The 19579-nt window shown below is 37.8% G+C and overlaps 1 protein-coding gene across 2 annotated transcripts in view; it reads right to left on the reverse strand.

Annotated features, from left to right (window-relative positions):
* Positions 1–19579, reverse strand: part of cntn4 (contactin 4) — a 262790-nt gene that overhangs the window by 180614 nt on the left and 62597 nt on the right. For both annotated transcript variants that reach the window (XM_084727589.1, XM_084727582.1), the window contains exon 3: positions 1158–1290. In XM_084727589.1, the coding sequence (XP_084583715.1) occupies positions 1158–1290 (133 nt within the window). The remainder of the gene's footprint in view (positions 1–1157; positions 1291–19579) is intronic.

The raw sequence follows: 19579 nt of genomic DNA on the forward strand, positions 1-19579 counted from the left end.
GTTACTGAGCATGGATGGGTCTGTGCCCACATGAAGCGATTAATCAATCTCCCAGTACAAAGAATCACTTACACAAACACACACACACACACACACACACACACACACACACACACACACACACACACACACACACTTGCTTGCTCACTTTTGTTGTATAGGGAGTGAACTCCCCCCAAAATCCATTTCAGACGTCCTCCAACCTCACACTGATATTGAGAACGTTGACATTTCCAGACAAGGAGGAAGCTTAAAGGAAGCCCCTCCTGAAAAGTGAAGCACATTGGATCACTGAGTTAAAGACTCGTGCACCTTTTGGGAATCAATGAGGAACTGCATCCCAGAGTCTTTGTGTGAAATGTTCACTGAAACAAATCAACAATAATTTGTCCTAATTTCTAAATTGTTGTTTTTTTCATAACTGACTTGCAGGTTTTATGCAAAAGGTTTTCTCTACTATGGTATAAACTATTGTACATAGAGATGGACCTCCTATATCTCTTGCTGTTTTATGTAATTGTTAAGAGTTGGTCTGCCCTTTTACAACTGATATTTTCTACTTATAATATGTAATATTTTTATTATTTTGATCAGCCAATACCACTGCTAGATATAACATGAACATGGGTGACTCTGTCCTTCTGAAAATGTGCTTTTTCTTTTTGGTTTATATGGATGAATTTAAAGGTTGAATCAGCAGAATTAGTCTGAGCTCTTCAGAAAGACATCAGAAAGATACCAAGATGGTAAATACAGATGTTTCAGGTTGGGGAAGTGTCCCAAGCACAGTAAAATGATGAGAAAAATAGCACCATGTGAATACAAAATTGATATCTTAAAGAAGGTCCTTGTGGCTAAAAAATAAACACTTTAAAGATAAATCACTGCTGAGGTGATAAGCGTGTGCAAGAATTGACCTTTTTAAGTTTAACAACAGTTCACTCTTATTGGTAGAGCTGCCAATACGCAGAAGGATTGTTTAAGACGAGATGGAGACTTTTGCCAGCAATCGTTTGTGTAAAACCGAGGGGATGTTGACTGTCAGTGGTATAAAATCAAGGAGCATCGATGGGGAGGAACAATGTGCAGGTAGGGTGGTGGACGGATGGAGCCCTGCAATCACACACACACACACACACACACACGCACACACTCACCGGTACATTGGAGGTGGGCTTCCCTGGGCTTCGCAGCTGAACACCACCTCCCTGTTCCTCTCCAGAGTCTCGACGGGATACACGATGCTGCCGGGCTGCTTGGTGAAGACAGGACTCTGCAGGACACTGCTCTCTGTGGGACAACGGGGAGAGACAACACGGCTGATTATAAACTTAGACGCCAGCCTGTTTGTGAAACAGCCAATTAGTCAGCGGCAGAAACAGGTTGATGCTGCTTTAAGTGTTTGGAAGGGCAAAACCACAAGCAGACAAAACATATCAATTTGAACCGCCTGTCAGGACACGGCAGCACGGAGAAGAATGATTTGAAGTGAGACGTGTCTTCCGCAGCTATTAAGGCAGTAATAGGATATAGAGACTGATTTATGTTGAACAATTGTCTGGAAAAATGCCTTCATTTACGTCTGTCACCCTGCTTTTATTTGTTCATTTATTTATTTATTTGCCCGCAGATGTCGGATTATGTGTCCATGCAGAGGTGCAATCAGCTGGTTTCATGTGGTTAGAGCTCTTTGTTGGAAATGACACAACAAAAGTCTCAGTTACTCCATTAAGGCGCCATTAACGCAGCGAGCTCCTTCTGCATGGCTTTAGAAAGTATCAATGAGGCTTTGAAGACAAGGGGAAGGAACAGACTTAATCACTCTTATTTTCTCTGTAACTGTTGTTAATCTTTAAAGTTGGGGCGACCACAGTCAGACAGTTTTCTTTATTTATATCAATCTGCCTTTTTTTGTGTATCGACAGTCCTATCCAATTGAAAGTGAATGTAGAGCCCTGGCTTTACTTTGCGAATCTGACATCTGCAAAATAATAATAAGAAAACCAAGAAGAAGGAAAAGCTGTTTCCCTTCAGAAGACTGAGCCCACTTCTCTTTAAAATCGTCAAACTGAACAGCTGTGTTGATGGTAAAGAAAAACTCAGTAATCTTCAGAAACACACATCTAGCAGAGCCTTCCCCCACTGAAAACTCTCTGCTTACAGTGATTGTTGCCGTCTGTCACAGTCAACAAGAGCTCATAAACATGCTGAATGAATGGAGGAGTGTCTTACTCAGTAATAAGACAACACGAAACAGAAGTCACCTGAATGTATCTCTACTGTTGTTCTATATCAAGTGAATGAAAGATGCTGATGCAATTAGCACCCAGGTGTGAGTAGCCAACAATGTTATTTGCACCTAGAGTTAATAAGCCCATGTGGCTGTTTACAACTGGGTGGATACAGCCGAGCACAGCAGAGACAAGCACCCAGGTGCATCGACTTCGCAGAGACAAACCATGATCTTTCTCTAATTGTGTAGCCTAAAACTAACCCAGTAGTTTTGTTGTCTCAACCTAACCAAGCAGTTTTGTTTCCAAAAGCTAGCCAAGTAGTTTTGCTGCCTAAACCTAATCATGTAGTTTTGTTGTCTAAAATTAACCAACTAGTTTTGCTGTCTAAAACTGACTAATAGTTTTGATGTCTCAAAATAACCAAGTAGTTTTGTATCCAAAAACTAGCAAAGTAGTTTTGCTGCCTAAACCTAACCATGCAGTTTTGTTGTCTAAAACTAAACAAGTATTTTTGTTGCCAAAAACAAACCAACTAGTTTTGCTGCCTAAAAAAAAACAAAGTAGTTTAGTTGCCTGAAACCAACCAAGTAGGGTGTGTTTTGTCTGTAACTACCCAAATACTTTTTTGTCTTAACAAAGTAGTTTTGTTGTCTCAACCTAACCAAGTAGTTTTGTTTCCAAAAACTATCAAAATAGTTTTGCTGCATAAAACTAACCAAGTACTTTTGTTGCCTAACATTTACCAAGTAGTCTTATTGTCCAAGACTAAGCCAGCTGTTTTATTGTCCATAACTAGCCAAGTAGTTTTGTTGTCAAACCCTGGTCTCCTCTGTAAATAGCTGAATAGCTGCTGTGTGACTATTTTCACCTGGGTCACAAACGGTAAACTTGGTCTAAGAGTGAAATAATACTAAATACATGATGAAAAACAACTTTGTAGGACAGAACTGTAATGTGCACACCTTTACTGTAGGGAATATAATTAATGTACACCCAGTGTGTGTTTCAGAAGAATGACAAAATGCCTAAATCAGGCATTATTTAATGACATGGGGTATAGATTAGGTCTATAGTAGAAGATGAGTTCTGACAGCTGTGGGTAATGAGCTCACACAGGCTGGGAGAACAGCTGAATCATGGTCAGAAAGTGTGGAGGTTGAGGCAGGGTGATGGCATTAATATATTATCAGGAAGTCATTTTTTTAGACCTCCCTTATTGAGTTTCCATGCTTTCCAACCTTTCTTGACCGGGAAGTGACCTAATAAATGAGCCTGAGCTGTGAGAGGTGGAGGAGGACTCTGACAGCTGTTATCATCACATATAAAGAAAGTAAAGCAGGTACAGAGCACTAACTAGCTTGTATCAAATATAGCATCGCAATGTCTGGACATGGGCAGGCCGCAGGGAGTGTTACAGGAGGCTCATGCTGCAGCTTTACTGTGTGTTCCTCAGGAAAATAAATTACACCCCAAACTGTGGAGCTCCACACCACACTCTATATATCATAAATAAATATATCAGAATTTAAAGATGATTCCACTCTCTAAAAATGTTGCAAGTAGGTCTTAAATCCTGATGATTTTGTCACTGTCTTTCAAGCAAAAAATGATTAAACTGATTAAACTGATCTGATACCAGCTATCTGGTAACCTAATTTCCATTACAGCAAATATCAGTATAGTCAGGAGATATCTGTATTACAACTATTTAGTTTCAACCAGTGATAACATACTATCTATCACACTGTTACTATGATGCAGTCTGTGATTTATTGATATACTGTATATTGCCCATCCAAGACAAAACTTACAGGGGTGCGGGTCTGAGAGAAGAGGAGCAATTACAAATCTGTCTGCCACTTCAGCACCATGGATTTATCAATGCACAGCATGGTAAGGCTACTGACATGTCAGAGCCGTGGTCGGGGCCATAGATTCTAACTTAAACCTCAGTCAGATAAAAGATCAATGACTCAGACAGACTAGACTAACATATTAAACTCAACAACCTCTGCACCCCTGAACTCTTTCTGATAATGAGCAATGGAGAAAAGGAATGGCAAGTTAACAAGGGGAGGTGTATTTTGGTCATTTTGCTCACAAGGGCGAGGACATCTCTTACATGAGACCAGTAAAGTAGTAGTAGGAGGGAAAGGAAAAAAGGAAGAAAAAAAAAACAAAGAAAAAGCAACAACAATGAGAAAAAAAAAAACAGTATATATATACGAATATACCCACGCAAAAATAACTAAGAAGAAATACAACAAGTTTCTCAAAACATAATGCCAGTTGTAGGATTTTCCAAAAAAGTGTTTTTCAGGACTGACTTGGGAGCTGATTTCAATCATTCCACAATTTGGGTCCTAAATAATTGACAGAAAACTGTCTGAGACATGAAGGAATGTAAATGGGGGCAGATTGTCTGGTTTTATGGGAAAGATGAAAATACTGAGCTCTCCAGGTACCACGATTATGACCAGTCTTAAAATATAATAGTGTAGGTCTACCCTATTAATCTACAGAAAACTTATTTTAAATTACATTTCAACTGTCTCCTATAATACAGAAGCTCTGCCATTAGGGCTGTGTCTCACATTAAAATAACAACAAAAGCCGTAGTTTGATGGTGTCGTTATGTAGCATGGGTCATGGGAGTTGCAAAGCTGATGGAAATCTACCTGACATGACTCACTCATCATGTTCATGGATGTATTATAGTATTATAATGTATTAAAGTTTCATTAATCATTTCATCACGTTATGTTCAGCCATGTTCACCAACTTCCTTCCTCACTCTCTGACGTATCCTGTGTTTTCCCGGAACTTATAGCAGCTAGTAACAGGAATCGTACTGCTATCTTGAATAAATAATAGATTTTTCTGCATTTGAAGATTGTTGCAAACATTTGGGACAACATAAGTACACATCTCAACAAAAAATATAACGTGTAACATTTTAATGCAGAAATGTTGCAATTTTCAAGTAAATAATGGTAATTATTGCATATATATTTATGTCTGTGTACATGTTTCTTTCCTATGTGCACTATAATGTTGTCATGATGGGAGTCCAGTGTAAATATACAAGAAATATTTACAGTATAGGCAGGACATTTTCAAACACCTTAACTCATTTTTACTGTTTTTATTCAGGGTGGCATCCTTGGCTGGTTGGCAGGTCAGTGTCTATGCATCCTTGGTACACTTTGAACCACATCATAATGTCTCTGCAACTACTGTACAACCGTCTGTGTACCTTCAAATTTAGTATTGACATCTTTAGCCTCTGGACACGAACTCCTAATGATTTTATTGACCCTTTAATCCTTCATATATCTCACATTTCCTTTTGACACTTTCACTACTTCTTGACAAGCTCGCTACAAACCTAATGACAGGATTGCTGGGAAAATTTGATGTTGATATTTGAGTTCTCTCATATTTTGATCTGGCCTTTTCTGTATCACGTCCATCAGCCCACAGCCTGAATAAAGTAGATAAACAAAACATCTATAATAGACAGTTCTGTAAAACATTCCATTCAAATACAATCAGCAGTGGTACAAAGGTCTTTTGGATATAATATGCTGCCTCCACAACGGAGATCACAACCATTTATTATGCCTACAAACTACAGAAGCTTACGTAGTGACAGATCTGTGCGTAGCTGTATAGGATGACATGAACGGGGTAATGCATAATTCAAAGAATGGCTCAATAGGCAATCTAATTCAAGAAATTGTCTCCCTGCACACCTCACATTTTTACAGCATCAGAGCGTGCTTCCAATCCCCCAGATGTATTCAAACCTCATGCTAATTTTAGTTTGAGGTAAGCTTTTCTTTTTTTATGCAAAACTGAACACAGCGTTGAAGGGTTTCACCCCTGACGAACATCCAAAGCTGGAGAGTTAAATTATAAGGAAAAAAGTTTCTAGTGTAAACACCAGGGACTGAAATCTCTCTGTCATTAGCCAAACCTTGGCTGGCTGACAACAAACTGATCACAGAATGGATTCTATCATTTTAAACAGATGATTTTAAATGTGCACTCAACAAAAATATACATGTAACTCTTTTGTTTTTGCTCTCATTGTTCGTGAGTTAAAGCGAGGTTTGAATAACAAGGGGAGCTAAAGAAAGTTCAGCTCCCCTGAAAAAGGACGCAGGCTCCCCCAAAAGCCCGCTTTGAGACTTGCAAATATGTCATTGTTGTGTGTTTGTTTGCTTATAACAACTTAATTTGTCTTGAATAATTAACCCACTGCTTTGTGTTGTCATGGCAGCCGCACTGTCCAGGTTTCTGGGCGGAGAAGATCAGTAGACAGAAAGACAAGAGACAGACAGACAGAACACGCCACACAGTTCAGTTTCTTAGCCTGCTGCCTTCTCATGGTTATAAATAGATTTTTTAGCCCTGATTCCATTTTTCCCAAACAATCAAATGACAGAAGGGAAACAACAGGACATGATGACATGATTGATTGATAAATGTATCTTTGATTTTCAAACATGTTTTTGTTGTTTATCCTGTTGTTGTCTGTAGTAGTAATGGACTTCCACAGCATTAATTAGGCACTGAAGTAGGATTATTCCACATAGGGCTACGGATACAACTTCTTTTTTCCTAGGAGGGCAAAGTCACATCCCCTCCATGCCTTTCATTGGCTTACCCTAATATTCTTACACTAACTCTAACCAATCACTCCTCATGCCTAAACCTAACCAACCCAACCAATGAAGGCAATGAGAACCAGTCAGGTGAAAGCAGAGGTGGGTTGGTCATGATTTTGCCTCCTAACAATGACTAATTGATTACCGATTAATCATTAACATCCCTTGCTTTTTTTAAAGTTAAAATGCACATCTTGCTACCTGTATTAGCTGTAAGATTGAACGTGCCTCCTTATACCATCAATTCTGAGACTGACCCTCAGTGGCTAAACTGCGGGATGTTTAAATGTCTCTCTGATATATCCAACCCTCTCCGTGTATTGCTCTATTTGGAGTTTTACAGAGGAACTCACCACTGTCTGGATCCCAACGTGGGGCAGTGGCCCTAGCTACACTTATCGCAAGAAGGATTATTCTGCTAAACAGGAAATCCTGACACTTCACCATTAAGACACTGAGTTAGAGATGTATGGATGTCTTTGAGCTTAGAGAAGATCACATATTCACGTAAGGGCAAAACCAACCTGTTTTCAAACCCCTATAAAGCTTACTTAGAAAATACCATCTTCTAACTCATGTTAAGCTCTTTTTTTTATTTCTCTCTCCTTGTTTCAATGCATTTATCATTTATTATTGTTTTCCTCTGTATCTTGTCTGTGAAGGTTCTCAGTCATCCAGGTCATGGTATTCGTAGAAAAGCTTGTCATAGGCAGCTGGACTTGGTGGAGTCCTAGAAGACGATTCGCCTCTCATCCAAGAGGCTTCTTCAGTTCTTCTAAATGTCCTCTAGATCTCTACCAAGTCCAGTTGCCTATGACAAGCTTTTCTATGAGTCCTCTGTATCTTTTTTTGTCAGATGGCTAGCCATGTATTAGGTTGTTGTGCCCCTTTTTGTGTAGCCTATAAGTCATTCTGCTTAGCATCTAGCATCTTTGTGGATTTGAGCTCGCATGTCTTTATCATTGTATGATAATTGTGATCTATGGACCTGAAAGTGTTCCTGTTTTATGTTCTGCAAAAACTGCTAAACTCAATAAAAACAATTTAAAAAAACAGACCTGTCCAAGTCACACCTGTGCAATAATCCTGCTGTTTAGTTTGAGCAAAATTTGAGAGAAATGAACCTTTTCTGTACACGGAACTCATTTTTCTACTCAAGCTCATGAAAAATGAGAGCAAAAACTTATTTATACTTTTGTTGAGTGTAATTACAACTACAGCTGTGCTGTGTAGACAGAGCAGAATGCTGCTTAGTTTTGCTCAGGAATGCCTTTCAGCCATTAACCAACATCCCTCCAAAGGAGGATTTAAAACAATACAGCGACACGCTTGCTCATCTTTTCCCTTCTAATTATTTCTGGCAATGTGTTAGTTGTCTCCTGATCATCCAGTAGTAATTAGTCAGGTCGTTCAAGGACACAAAAAAATTGTAAATCTGTAATATTTTGCTCACAAAAAGCCCACCATGGCTGCTGTAACCTCATAAATTCTCTGGGATAAAATGAATTGACTCTCTTCATTGCCAAGAGTGCAGCATTTGCAGCAGAAGATAATACTGACTGTCCCACAATGGCCGGCACGGTCGCATTCGATAGCCATTTTTTTTTGACTGCAATTGCAGCGTGAGTGGAGGGCTTTCCAACAGCAATGCACTTAACAAACCTTGTTGTGTGTCCACCATCAGCAAAAATTACCAGAATAAATTTAACCTTATGCACAAGCTAGGAAAGGCAGAGAATACAGCATGTTTCAGATATTTTTCTCTGTATTATCTGACCTCACTCGCTGAAACACAAAAGAGGCAGAATGGGAAACTGAGGAGAACAAAAAAAAAGACGGGAAAAAAACAGCAGCTGTGAAAAAAAAAATGCCGCCAATAGGCTTCAATGACGCCATTAATTCACACCTGTCAGAATAAAAAACAATGCTCTGTCAGTTGATAAAGCGACAGAAATTCTACATCACTCAAATTATATATTCAGTGAAGATTAATATCTTTATTACTCATAAATCATCAGAGCTATAGTCTGTGGCACTGCTGTGAAAATATCTGTGAAATCATCTCCACTGATACAGCCAAGCCTGTTTATTGTGTCTATATGCCAAATTCAATATATCATGTGCTAAATAAACATTAGCAAAATATAGGATCTCTTTAAAACATGCAGTTTTTCAATTACGAGGCTTATTTATCTTAATCCAGTCGTCACACAGGCATTGTGTTTGCTTTGGCTCTTGTTGTTGGTGTGCAGTTCTTCAAGGCATAACAAGAGGTGCAGGCTGCATACATAAGTACCACAGACCCACTATCTGTGTCTGTTTTCCACAAAATATGTATTCAGATTTAAACTGAAACAGGTGTGGCTTATAATGGAAGTCAACAGAAATCTTCTTCATTTTCTCTGATTAATTGCGTTTAATTGACATTTACACTCCTCACACATGCATTTAATTGCTCTTAAATTAAACAAAGTAACAATAATTGAAACATACGACTAAATTAATTGAATAATAAAGCTTTGTGTGTGAAACTCAAATGCTGAAACAAATAAAGAAAAACAAACAAAAGTAGCAATTTAAAAGATGAATTACGAGAGTACACTCAGTATCCCCACCAGGCAATAGATGGTGAAGCACCTACTGCAATGCCAAAACAACTGCCAGATGCAACCAGAGTTCGGCCAACATTAACATCACTAACAACATGTCAACATTAAGCCCCACATGCGTTTTCTCTAGATGAAACAAGTCCATTAACTAGTATTTTACGGCAAAATGTATGACTCAAGTGAAAAATTTCCAGTGGGGACATGCTGTCTTCACTTAGAGGCTACTAGAGAACGGAGGACTGACAGAGAGCTGGTTATGACTATGGTGATGTGACCTTTGACCTTTTGGATATAAAATGTCATCACCTCATCATTTTATCCTGTGAGATATTTGTCATATTTGTCAAAACTCAAGATGAATTCTTGAGTTATGGCAAAACTGTGCTTAGTGAGGTCGCCGTGACCTTTGACCTTTAACGACCAAAATTTAATCAGTTCATCTTTGAGTCCAAGCAAACATTTATGTCAAATTTGCAAAAAATCCCTCAAGGGGTTCTTAAGATATTGGATTCATAAGAATGGGATGACCTGAAAACATCATGCCGCCAGCCATAAAACAAAGAGGCATAAATGTCATTAAAAAAAAAAGTTTTTTCAAGAATTCTAAAGGTCCTTTGGCATACAGTCACAAATGTGCATAAAAAACCAAAAACAAACAAACAAAAAAAACACAAATGGGCTGTTCAGTTGTATTCAAGATAAGTTGCAGACAAGCTGTAGTGCCAGTGATCTCACATACACACACAGCAGCGATCACATGATCCCCTCCTGGCTTACGCCTGGCAATGATAACAACTAAATAGATATAATTAAAGAAGAGAATGATATTGAAAAACTCAGAGCTACAATAGCTCCATCCATCTATCCATCCAGTTTTTTTCTGTTCATCTAGGGTCGGGTTGTGGTGAAAACAGGCTAAGTAGGGTATTCCCTGTTTTAATAGCCCACTGAGCAACATTGTGGGAAGAGGTCCAGTTGAAATAAAATTGGTTTGAAACATGAAAAAGCTATTGCCAAATCTATGAAAAGCTCTCTTGGTCCTTTGACAGGGAATGATGCAGCTTCAGTATCAGATCATGAGGCAAAATAGGAACATAAGTCAAGCTTTATCCTGCAACGCTCAACTAATCTGTTGAAAACTGATGAACAGTTATCAAGGATTAACCTAAATACACAGTTCTACACTTGTGTGGTTTCAGCCTGTGGCATATTTGTTTACATTTTAGCAAATCTGCATCATGGATCATCACAGTCACCCACATTATGGTTGATACTGAAGAAAAAGTTAGAATATGAACCAAGATCTCAGTAAGGACAGCTCTTTTTATAACAGGTTTTAACAGGTATATGCTTATTTATCCTTGATGCACAGTGAATAAGAGTAAGGGCCCAGACACACCAGGATTTCAAACAGCAAGATTTTGCAGAGACCTGATTCTTTCCTATAGAGTAAACACAATCACAAGATCCGCTAAATGAGGTGAAATTAATCACTGAAGTAGAGTTCAACTTTGGTGAACTTGGCAAATTTATGCCGCTGACCAGACTGTTTTAGCTGTTCTGTTATTTGCCTTTACGCACTTAGTCATTATATCCACATTACTCAAGATTATTTATCAAAATTCACCACCAGTAGTCATCCCTACTAGGATACAATAATGTATCGTTTCTTTGGACAATGGTACCATATTTGCCGATATCTCAAAGCCTTTCATGAAAGAATTCTGCTTCATTTCACTTCTAGGATCTGCAATCACTATCAGACGATATCATATGTCCATTTATCATGTTCAGGTACATTTATGTCAACTGATAAAAGGCAGAATTTGATTATGATTTGACAATTTTATAGCTAAACTTTGAGACAGAAATGCCATGTCAATTCCAAAGTAAACACATTTTAAGTTGGCATTTTTTCTTACTTTGCATTGATCATTTTGGATTGTTTAACACTGAATTGATATATCAGTCTGGATTGATATATTGTTAGGACCCTGACAATATTGGCATAGTATCAATAAATATCAATATTGAAGTATTTCTTCAAAAATATTGCGATATTTCATCCATATTGCGTAGCCCTACTATAAAATATGTATATGATATATGAACCATTTGAGATTTATGGTATATTATTTTTATAGAAAAATGTGTATATTGAGTTTTATATTGTACATCTCAAAAAATACTAAAAAAAAAACACTTTGTGAACTTTCTGTCCTGTTAGCAACCGAGCAAAGCTCATGAGCTAACGAGTTTGCTAACTAACTGACCATTAGCCAGCTTGTTTTCCCAGAGGGCTTTATTGTGCCTCTTCAATAATAGCAAACAAAACACCAGGGGGAAGTAAACAGAACATTAGAGAGAAACTAGAGAGGACAATGTCTGAAGAAAGTGTGGTGTGAATACTGGACGTTGAAAAGCTGATGTTGTCGGTTTAACTTTTCATGAATATGCAGCTGAAAGACTAAAAGATGTGGCGAAATGGGCGAGGGATGAAGGACACCGCAGGCATCAGAGTCTAAATCAGACATTTACATCTAAATCAGCTGTGTGGTTCCACCTGCAATTAAAGGTTGCCACGGTGACGGTAACTGCTGAGTGACTCCTGGGTCAAGATAGTTCATTTAATAGAGATGAAGCTGAAAGGCAGCACTCCAACTCAAGCTTATTAGCTAAATTCCTATCGCCTACATTTTTGACATCATGAGAGAGAGCGGACTCTGCTGAAAGTGTTGCTGTGAAATATGCAGTCATGGTGTTGAAATCAATGGGAAATAGAGATTTTTTTTTTTCTGTTTTTCTCTTGACATTTCTGCTCTCAGTTAACATTGAAGTCAATTGGCCAGTTACCATCCCTGTCACTCTGAAGGACCTAAAATGTACAAGTAATACAGACAAGTTAAGACAAGTTTTAACTTGAGGTTTAACAACTTAACACCACTCTGCATGTATTGCCACCCACTTCCTCCATTCATCAGAAGACCTCCTAGAAAGTGTTGAACATTTCATAAAGTATTAAAGGTCTGAACGCTAAAAGTAATAGCAACAATGTTCTAACTGACCCCTCCTATGTTGCACCCCTTTTTGCTCTGTGCTTTGATGACAGTTGAGCATGACTGGCACCTCTGTAATCTTTCTCCTTTTCTTCCTTTATGATGAAAAGAAAAGTGAATTCTGAGAATGTTTCAAAGACGCTGCTGGTGGACCTGTAAATAAGACATATATTCTCATCTTAATTTAGCTAATGTTAACAAAATGCGAGCTAACTAGCAATCTCATCACGCCTACATAAATCATTAGCTAGCTAGCTTGCATTTTACTGATATTAATTAGCCAGTAAGTTAGTATTTTACTAACATTTGCTAACAAAAGTTTTGACCCTATGGATGGATTTCTTTTTTTACAAACATTATAGGGTGTGTACGCAGTAAAGGGTGGAACAGCACATTTTTTAAGGTTTGTAAATCCTTGTTGACTCTGTAATAAAGTGCCATTTCAGAGTTTGTTTGCTTGGCTTTGATATCTTATTAATATATGATGTAAAATGTTAGCTAACCATAGTTTACCATCAGTACATCATCAGGCCTCTGGATGAAATCACCCCACAAAGTTTGTTATTCAAATAAATATTTGCACAGCTTGGGGGGATAAAACTAATAATAGACATGCAAATCAGTGCAACATGGTGTGAGATGGCACAGCCAAAAGTGACAATAGCAAAGTCCTGATAAAGAAGTATAAAGGCAGATAATCACAACCTCAGTTTTGAATCTTTAGCTAAAAGCAGCTGGCCCAGTCACAAAAACTTTATGGGTTGCTGACAAGTCCGATTAATTTTGCTCATCTTATCTGGTTTTGTTGCACATTATCTGACAGTCACACATAACGTATAGTAAGTATGAGTCTAACCCCATCTTTGTTTCAGTTCTTTGTGAACAGAACCGTGTGGAAACTTTCTTCTCGCCCCGATCAGGAGAGTCTGTTTAGCATGTCCTCATGCAGCGGAGTCGTGCTGAGCCGAACAAAAGTAGGTCATCATTAAAACTCTAACCCTATGTTTCTCTAACACTCAGGAACCTTTACCAGGCCTCCCAGTAGACCTCACACACCTGCGCCAGGCCGATTCTTTCTCCTCTCGCTCTCACAACCTATGATTCATCTCGGCACGACTCTGTGGGAGAAACATGTCAGCCCAAAGCACCAGGTTACTGCCACAGGGAATACCACCAGCGCTCTGGAAATTGGCTGTTGCCTACATTATGGTGACATTCAAAGATTTCTGAGTCTTAAATGGGATGAAAAATATGTACAGAGGTAAGAAAAGTCTTTGATCTTTACAGCCCTCACTTTCCTCTCTGACAGTCTCAGGATTCTGTCTCTCATTTGAATGTATTATAGTCGACTCCTGTATTTATTTTTGGTACTTTAAACATTTACAGCCTGCTACTCATCTTAAGATCACAGGTCTTTTTAGACTGTACTTTTTTATGCTCTGTACCTTTTTACTGACATATTTGCCTCCTCAAACATTTCACTATCATCTCAGGTATCATTAAATCTTTCCCTGAGCCAAGTTTATGAAGAGAAATGTTCCATAACAGTTTGTTATTGGATACCTGCCATGATTTAGATTAACTGTGGAAAAAAAAACTTTTTCCACTTTTTTTGACGGTGTTTTGGTTCCATTATCAGCTGAATTGACTTGGGGTCATCACCACATTCCTGTGAACAGGAACGGCCAGGAAGAATATGACCAGATGAACAACTGTCAGCTCAATTTGCAAAGTTTAATTAGAGGATTAGGTTGAACCACAAATGCGCAACATGCGCCCAAAACATAAGCCATGACTCCTATTTTTCTTGGGTTCAAGGACATCTCCCAGTGTCCTTTTACTGTGTTTTGCTGTTTCTCCCGGGAAACTCGCCAACTTTCTTATGAATAATCATCACACTCGGATCCATATCTTTTGTATACGTCACCCAAGTTGCCATATCGTCTATGCAACACAATCCACACACTACATCAAACCTGGCAACCCAACTCACAACACAATTCAAGGGCTGTGGGCACGGCTGCAGACAGGCTAGCTAATTTAACGTTAGCTGTTGTCAAAATGTCAAAGCTGAGTTGGACTGAACAGTTTCTATTTAAATATATCTGCAAGTCACCGGGATAGTGGCCATGTCTTTTGCAAAGTGTGCAGGGTTTACCTTCATGTGAGGCAAAATGGGGAAAATGAAACCTAAATGTCAGCAGATACATTTACAACCAGAAAAAAAAATGACACAACACCTAAAGCAATTAAAATTAACTCTGTACTGTTCGGATTTCACATATACTTCAACATTTATCAGCTGTGAACTCATTAATAGACTATAGAACCTGAAGGGAAATGAAGAGTGAGAAGTTCTGGAAAATATATGACCAGAAAAGTCACAAGAAGATCACAAAGAGAAACCAAAGTTAAACCTCCTGAGATAAATAGCACATTAATAACTGCTTAAAAAACTGAGAGTCCCTGGAGCCACGCCTTAAGGGAAGCAGGAAAAGTGAGATCTTTACTTTGCAAACACTTTGCTTCAACGATAAATTGCTTTTTATTGTGTTACCACTGTATGGCATATTGTTGTCTCCATTTACAATTCTGTTATTTACCTCCTACTTTATGCATCTTGAGGTTCTCTTCTTGACTGAATCTACACTTTTTATTCTTCTGCTGGTATTTTGATCATTTCTGCTCCTTTGATATTTGATTTAAAATTTAAATTTCTGTGGCGCGCCTGTGGCTCAGCTGGTGGAGCGTGGACTGCATGTACTGAGGCTATCAGTCCTCTGCAGCGGCCCTGGTTCGATTCCAGCCTGCTGCCCTTTGCTGCGTGTCATCCCCCCTCTCTCTCCTCCATTTCCTGTCTGCTCTTCAACTATACACTCTATAATATATGCAAAGTACTCTGAAGGAAGATTCTTGTTCTGTATTTCATCTCTTGGCCTCATATTGTTTTGTTAAGCTATTTACTCATCATTTTCTGAAACAAATGTTTCCAGCAGTCTTACATCTGTCTTCATTAGTACATTCAAATATTGGCCATATGGTGTCTGTTATCATTTTTTCCCATGTTCTCTATAGACTTGATATTCTATATATTAAATATAGCTTTAATAACTGATTCCATTGTCTAATTTATGATTTGTTTATCTTGATCATATTCACAGTGTGGATATGAGACTAATACAGAGATGCTCGACTTACTTTGTGTGGGAGCCACTTTTGGAAAATGACAGGAGGCCGGGGGGCCAGTTAATAAACAAACATGAATATTTATCAGCTAAAATTAAAAAAATTAAGGCCCATAACTCATCTTTTCTTGGAAATCTTTGTTTTTGAAGAACGGACTTATTAATTTAACTTAATAAAGAATTTAACGAATTTTGGAATGATTCAAGCTCCTACCAGAGACAGGCTGAACAGCATATTTTAAGCTCTTTTAGTGTCTGCAGGCTAATATGCATCTTTCCAAGTAACAGCCAACGGACTTTAGTGAACATTTACTGATGTAAACAAACAGACTGTGAATCAATTGTGACTTTATTTTCATTGTGAACTAGAAAATGATCTTGTTGAGGGCCAGATTCAGCCCACTGGCCACAAGCTGAGTATCATGTTTGATCTGCTTCACCGACCTTTTTTATTGCCAGTCTTTTTTTTTATACTATTTTATTTACATTTATTTATTAATTTGTACACTACAGATTTTTATATCAGTGTTTGTCAAACTTTTCATGCCCAGGGCGCACCAAAGGCAAGAAAGAATCTCAAGGCACATCTGTTTTCATACACATGTAAAAAAAAAGCCTGTATTACAAATGGAGGCAACAGTTACGAGCCAATCAGAGGCAGAGTTTCCAGAGTGTGGGAAAAGGTGTGGAAAAAAAATAAGGTGTCAATTAATCAGGGCTTTTGATGTGTCACATAATATTTCCCACCAACTAGCAACTGGGGTTCTCTTTTTAACTTTTTTCACAGGATATGTTTGGTTTGCCTCTAGAATTTCCCTCTTTAATTGGAAATAAGTTTGTACAAAGTACAGTTTATAGTACAGTTCAGGTTGTTTTTAACTGTATGTAACTTTGTGTAGTTTTATATTGCAATAATATAATGTATGATTGTCAATAAATCTCATGGCACACCAGTGTGCCTCAGAACCATTTGGGAAACATATTATACCATGAAGTATCTCTTTACAATGTCTATCATCAATTATTAATGTGGTAATTATCAAAGCTGATTTTAAGATTTGGCTCTGAAACACTGGTTCCCATTTTTGATTGGTTGTTGCAATCTGTGACCTCCTCTTTCTACAATTATATTTTCCTATGCATCTGTCAACAAGGTGTCTCAGTTTGTGATATTCTTAAAGGAGCAGTTCACCCCAATGGAAAATAAATATTCTTTCCCTGATCTGATGTGCTATTTATCCATCTAGATTGTTTTGTTGTGAGTTGCAGAGTTTTGGAGATATTGGAACTACCTTCTTTCTGCAGCAGAATCTACTGGAACTACTTTTTTCTACTAGAAAGAAAGTAGTTGCTACAAGGTTTGTGGATTTTCTTGAGTAACTGGGTCATTATTTTTGGAAACAGACACTGGTTTTGAATTTTTTAAATGTTTTCTCCTTTTATTGTGTGTGTGTGTGCTTTGTATGTTGGAGAGAAGACAGATATCTCTATGGATGATGTCTCCAATACTCAGCAACTGACACCAAAAAACTGATGGATAAATATCACTACAGGTCAGAATAAAAAAATATATTTTTGATCTTTAGTTAGATTATGTTGTCTGGCTAAAGTGCATCATGCTAGCTATGCTTCTGTGCAAAATCTGTGAATGTGTGGCACAAATGTTGCCACCCCTGTGCTCATGGAGCTCCACTCGTTCACTCGCTTTGTCTCCTGCAGCCTTGTGTGTGTGTGTTGCGTCTTTGAAACTAATCCACTGAGGGCTGGCAGGTTTTTAATGTCATCCAACAATGCTACAATCAAACAGCTATTCAGATGGTATCAGCATCGATCTTCTAAGAGCTGGACGGGAGATATTTTTGGACAGGCCGCGCTGTCTCTCTCTCACTTAAGCTGGCCATAAAGGAGAAGATTAACGGCCCGCAAACGCTCCTGATTTGGCCGTCCTGAACTATACTCTTGCTCTCAGCCTGACCTGTTTGGAAAATTTTTTTTTTTTTTTTTTTTTTCCCACTGTAGGAGCCACAATAGAACACCCACAGAGATGAGGTGCAAACTATTCTGAGAAAGGAGAGGACATTTCGGTACATCCATGTTCGAGTTCATCATGTGTTAAATGTCAAGTCGCCGGCTGGATGTGTTGTTATTGTTCGCTATGGTTAAGTTAGCAGGACAGTGGTTTGACCTAGAAGGAAGAACATAATGGTGTTTTTTGTGCGATGTGATTGCCTTTTGTTAACTTCAGAAATATGTATTTAACACTACATGAAACAGATGAATGCATTAATCACCCATTGTTGAGAACTGGGACAAATCATTTCCAAAAAAGAAAACTTTAAAAATCATTGCTACAAACACTCTCATGGCAATTTTTTGGTGAAAATGTACTCTTTAAGTATACAATGTTTTGGTTTGCTTTAATTTTTTACTTTTTAAACTTGTTTTATGTCAGAAAACATCCTTATCCCAGACAAGAATTCACAACTTCAAACAATTCAAACATTAGTTAAAAGCCTTTAGAATTTAAATCTAACAATACCTACTGATAACACATGTATAAAAATGTGCTTTTATAATTATCTTTGTTTTATTTATTTTTAACTTCTTTATGAAAATGAAAATGTTGGCCCTTTAAAGTTACGTCCCACATTTCTGTCAACTCCATCAGATTTTTAAGAAAACATGGTTTAATCAGGCATGAAAAGGGTCATCTATTTGCTGAGGACCCCTCTCACTTCCTGGTTTCAAAAAAAGGTGGAAATACTGCTCAAGCACTGGTAAACTTTCTATTTTTCTACAAATTCATTAAATAATATTGCTATCAGATGTCAACTCTGTAGCCCTTCCAAGTCAAAGCTAAATAAGAATTATGGTTTAAAAATGTGCAGTGACTTGACTCTCACTTCTCTAATAATTGTATATAATAATTTGTTTGAGATTAGTACTTAATTTCAATTAAATCAAAATAATAAATAAATACACAATCAAACACAAATTAGTCAGTGCCCCACTTGGGCCACCCTCAGTCAAAAAAGTCTGGACACGCCCATGTATGTCACATCAACTGTCAGTTGACTGTCAAATCCATCATAGAGAAGTTTGTTTTTCTTTCCTCTTATGTTGGTTAAATATGTTAAATTAATTTACATCAACAAAAATAGTTATGGTACACCTAATGTGTATGTGTGTTCTTTGCATTTTTGCCAGATTGGACTGTTTTCCACCCAGATAGTCTGTTTTGTGTTGCATTGTGGGGGTAAACTGGGCTTGGGCGGGTGGACAGAATTTGAGTTGGTTTAGTTTAGAGTTGGCCTGGTTTTTAAAGACATTAAGAACATTACAGTGTTTAAAAAAAAAAAAACGATTCATAAACTCACTCAGTGTAACACTAACATGATGTAACATAATATTCTGCTGAGAGAAGATCTGCGACCCTCAGTATATTCATCATAACAGAAACCTCTTACAGCACTAAAATATCATTATTTGTTTGGCTGTTTGATAGCATGGGATTGTGTACTTCTCTCTCTCCCTCTTCATGTATGTGCGTACTGTCGAGGCTTGTTGCTGGTGACCTAAACCTAAAACTTATTTTATGTTATCTGCACTGTTTCTCTATTTTTTCTTTATTTTTGAGGCAGATTTGCATGCTAGCCCACTTGTGAATACTTAAACTGTTTTATTATTATGCCATTAAATAATTGCTATGAACCACAATAATAATGTTACTGTTTAGGAATTCATTTGTATTGTTTATTATCTAAATTATTTGGCTGTTTTTTTTAATCAATTTGGGCGGATTTTGAGTTTTTCTTGGACTGT

This window comes from Lutjanus erythropterus, chromosome 2, assembly GCF_056507025.1.
Source record: "Lutjanus erythropterus isolate fLutEry1 chromosome 2, fLutEry1.hap2, whole genome shotgun sequence".
In the NCBI taxonomy this organism is placed as follows: Eukaryota; Metazoa; Chordata; class Actinopteri; order Lutjaniformes; family Lutjanidae; genus Lutjanus; species Lutjanus erythropterus.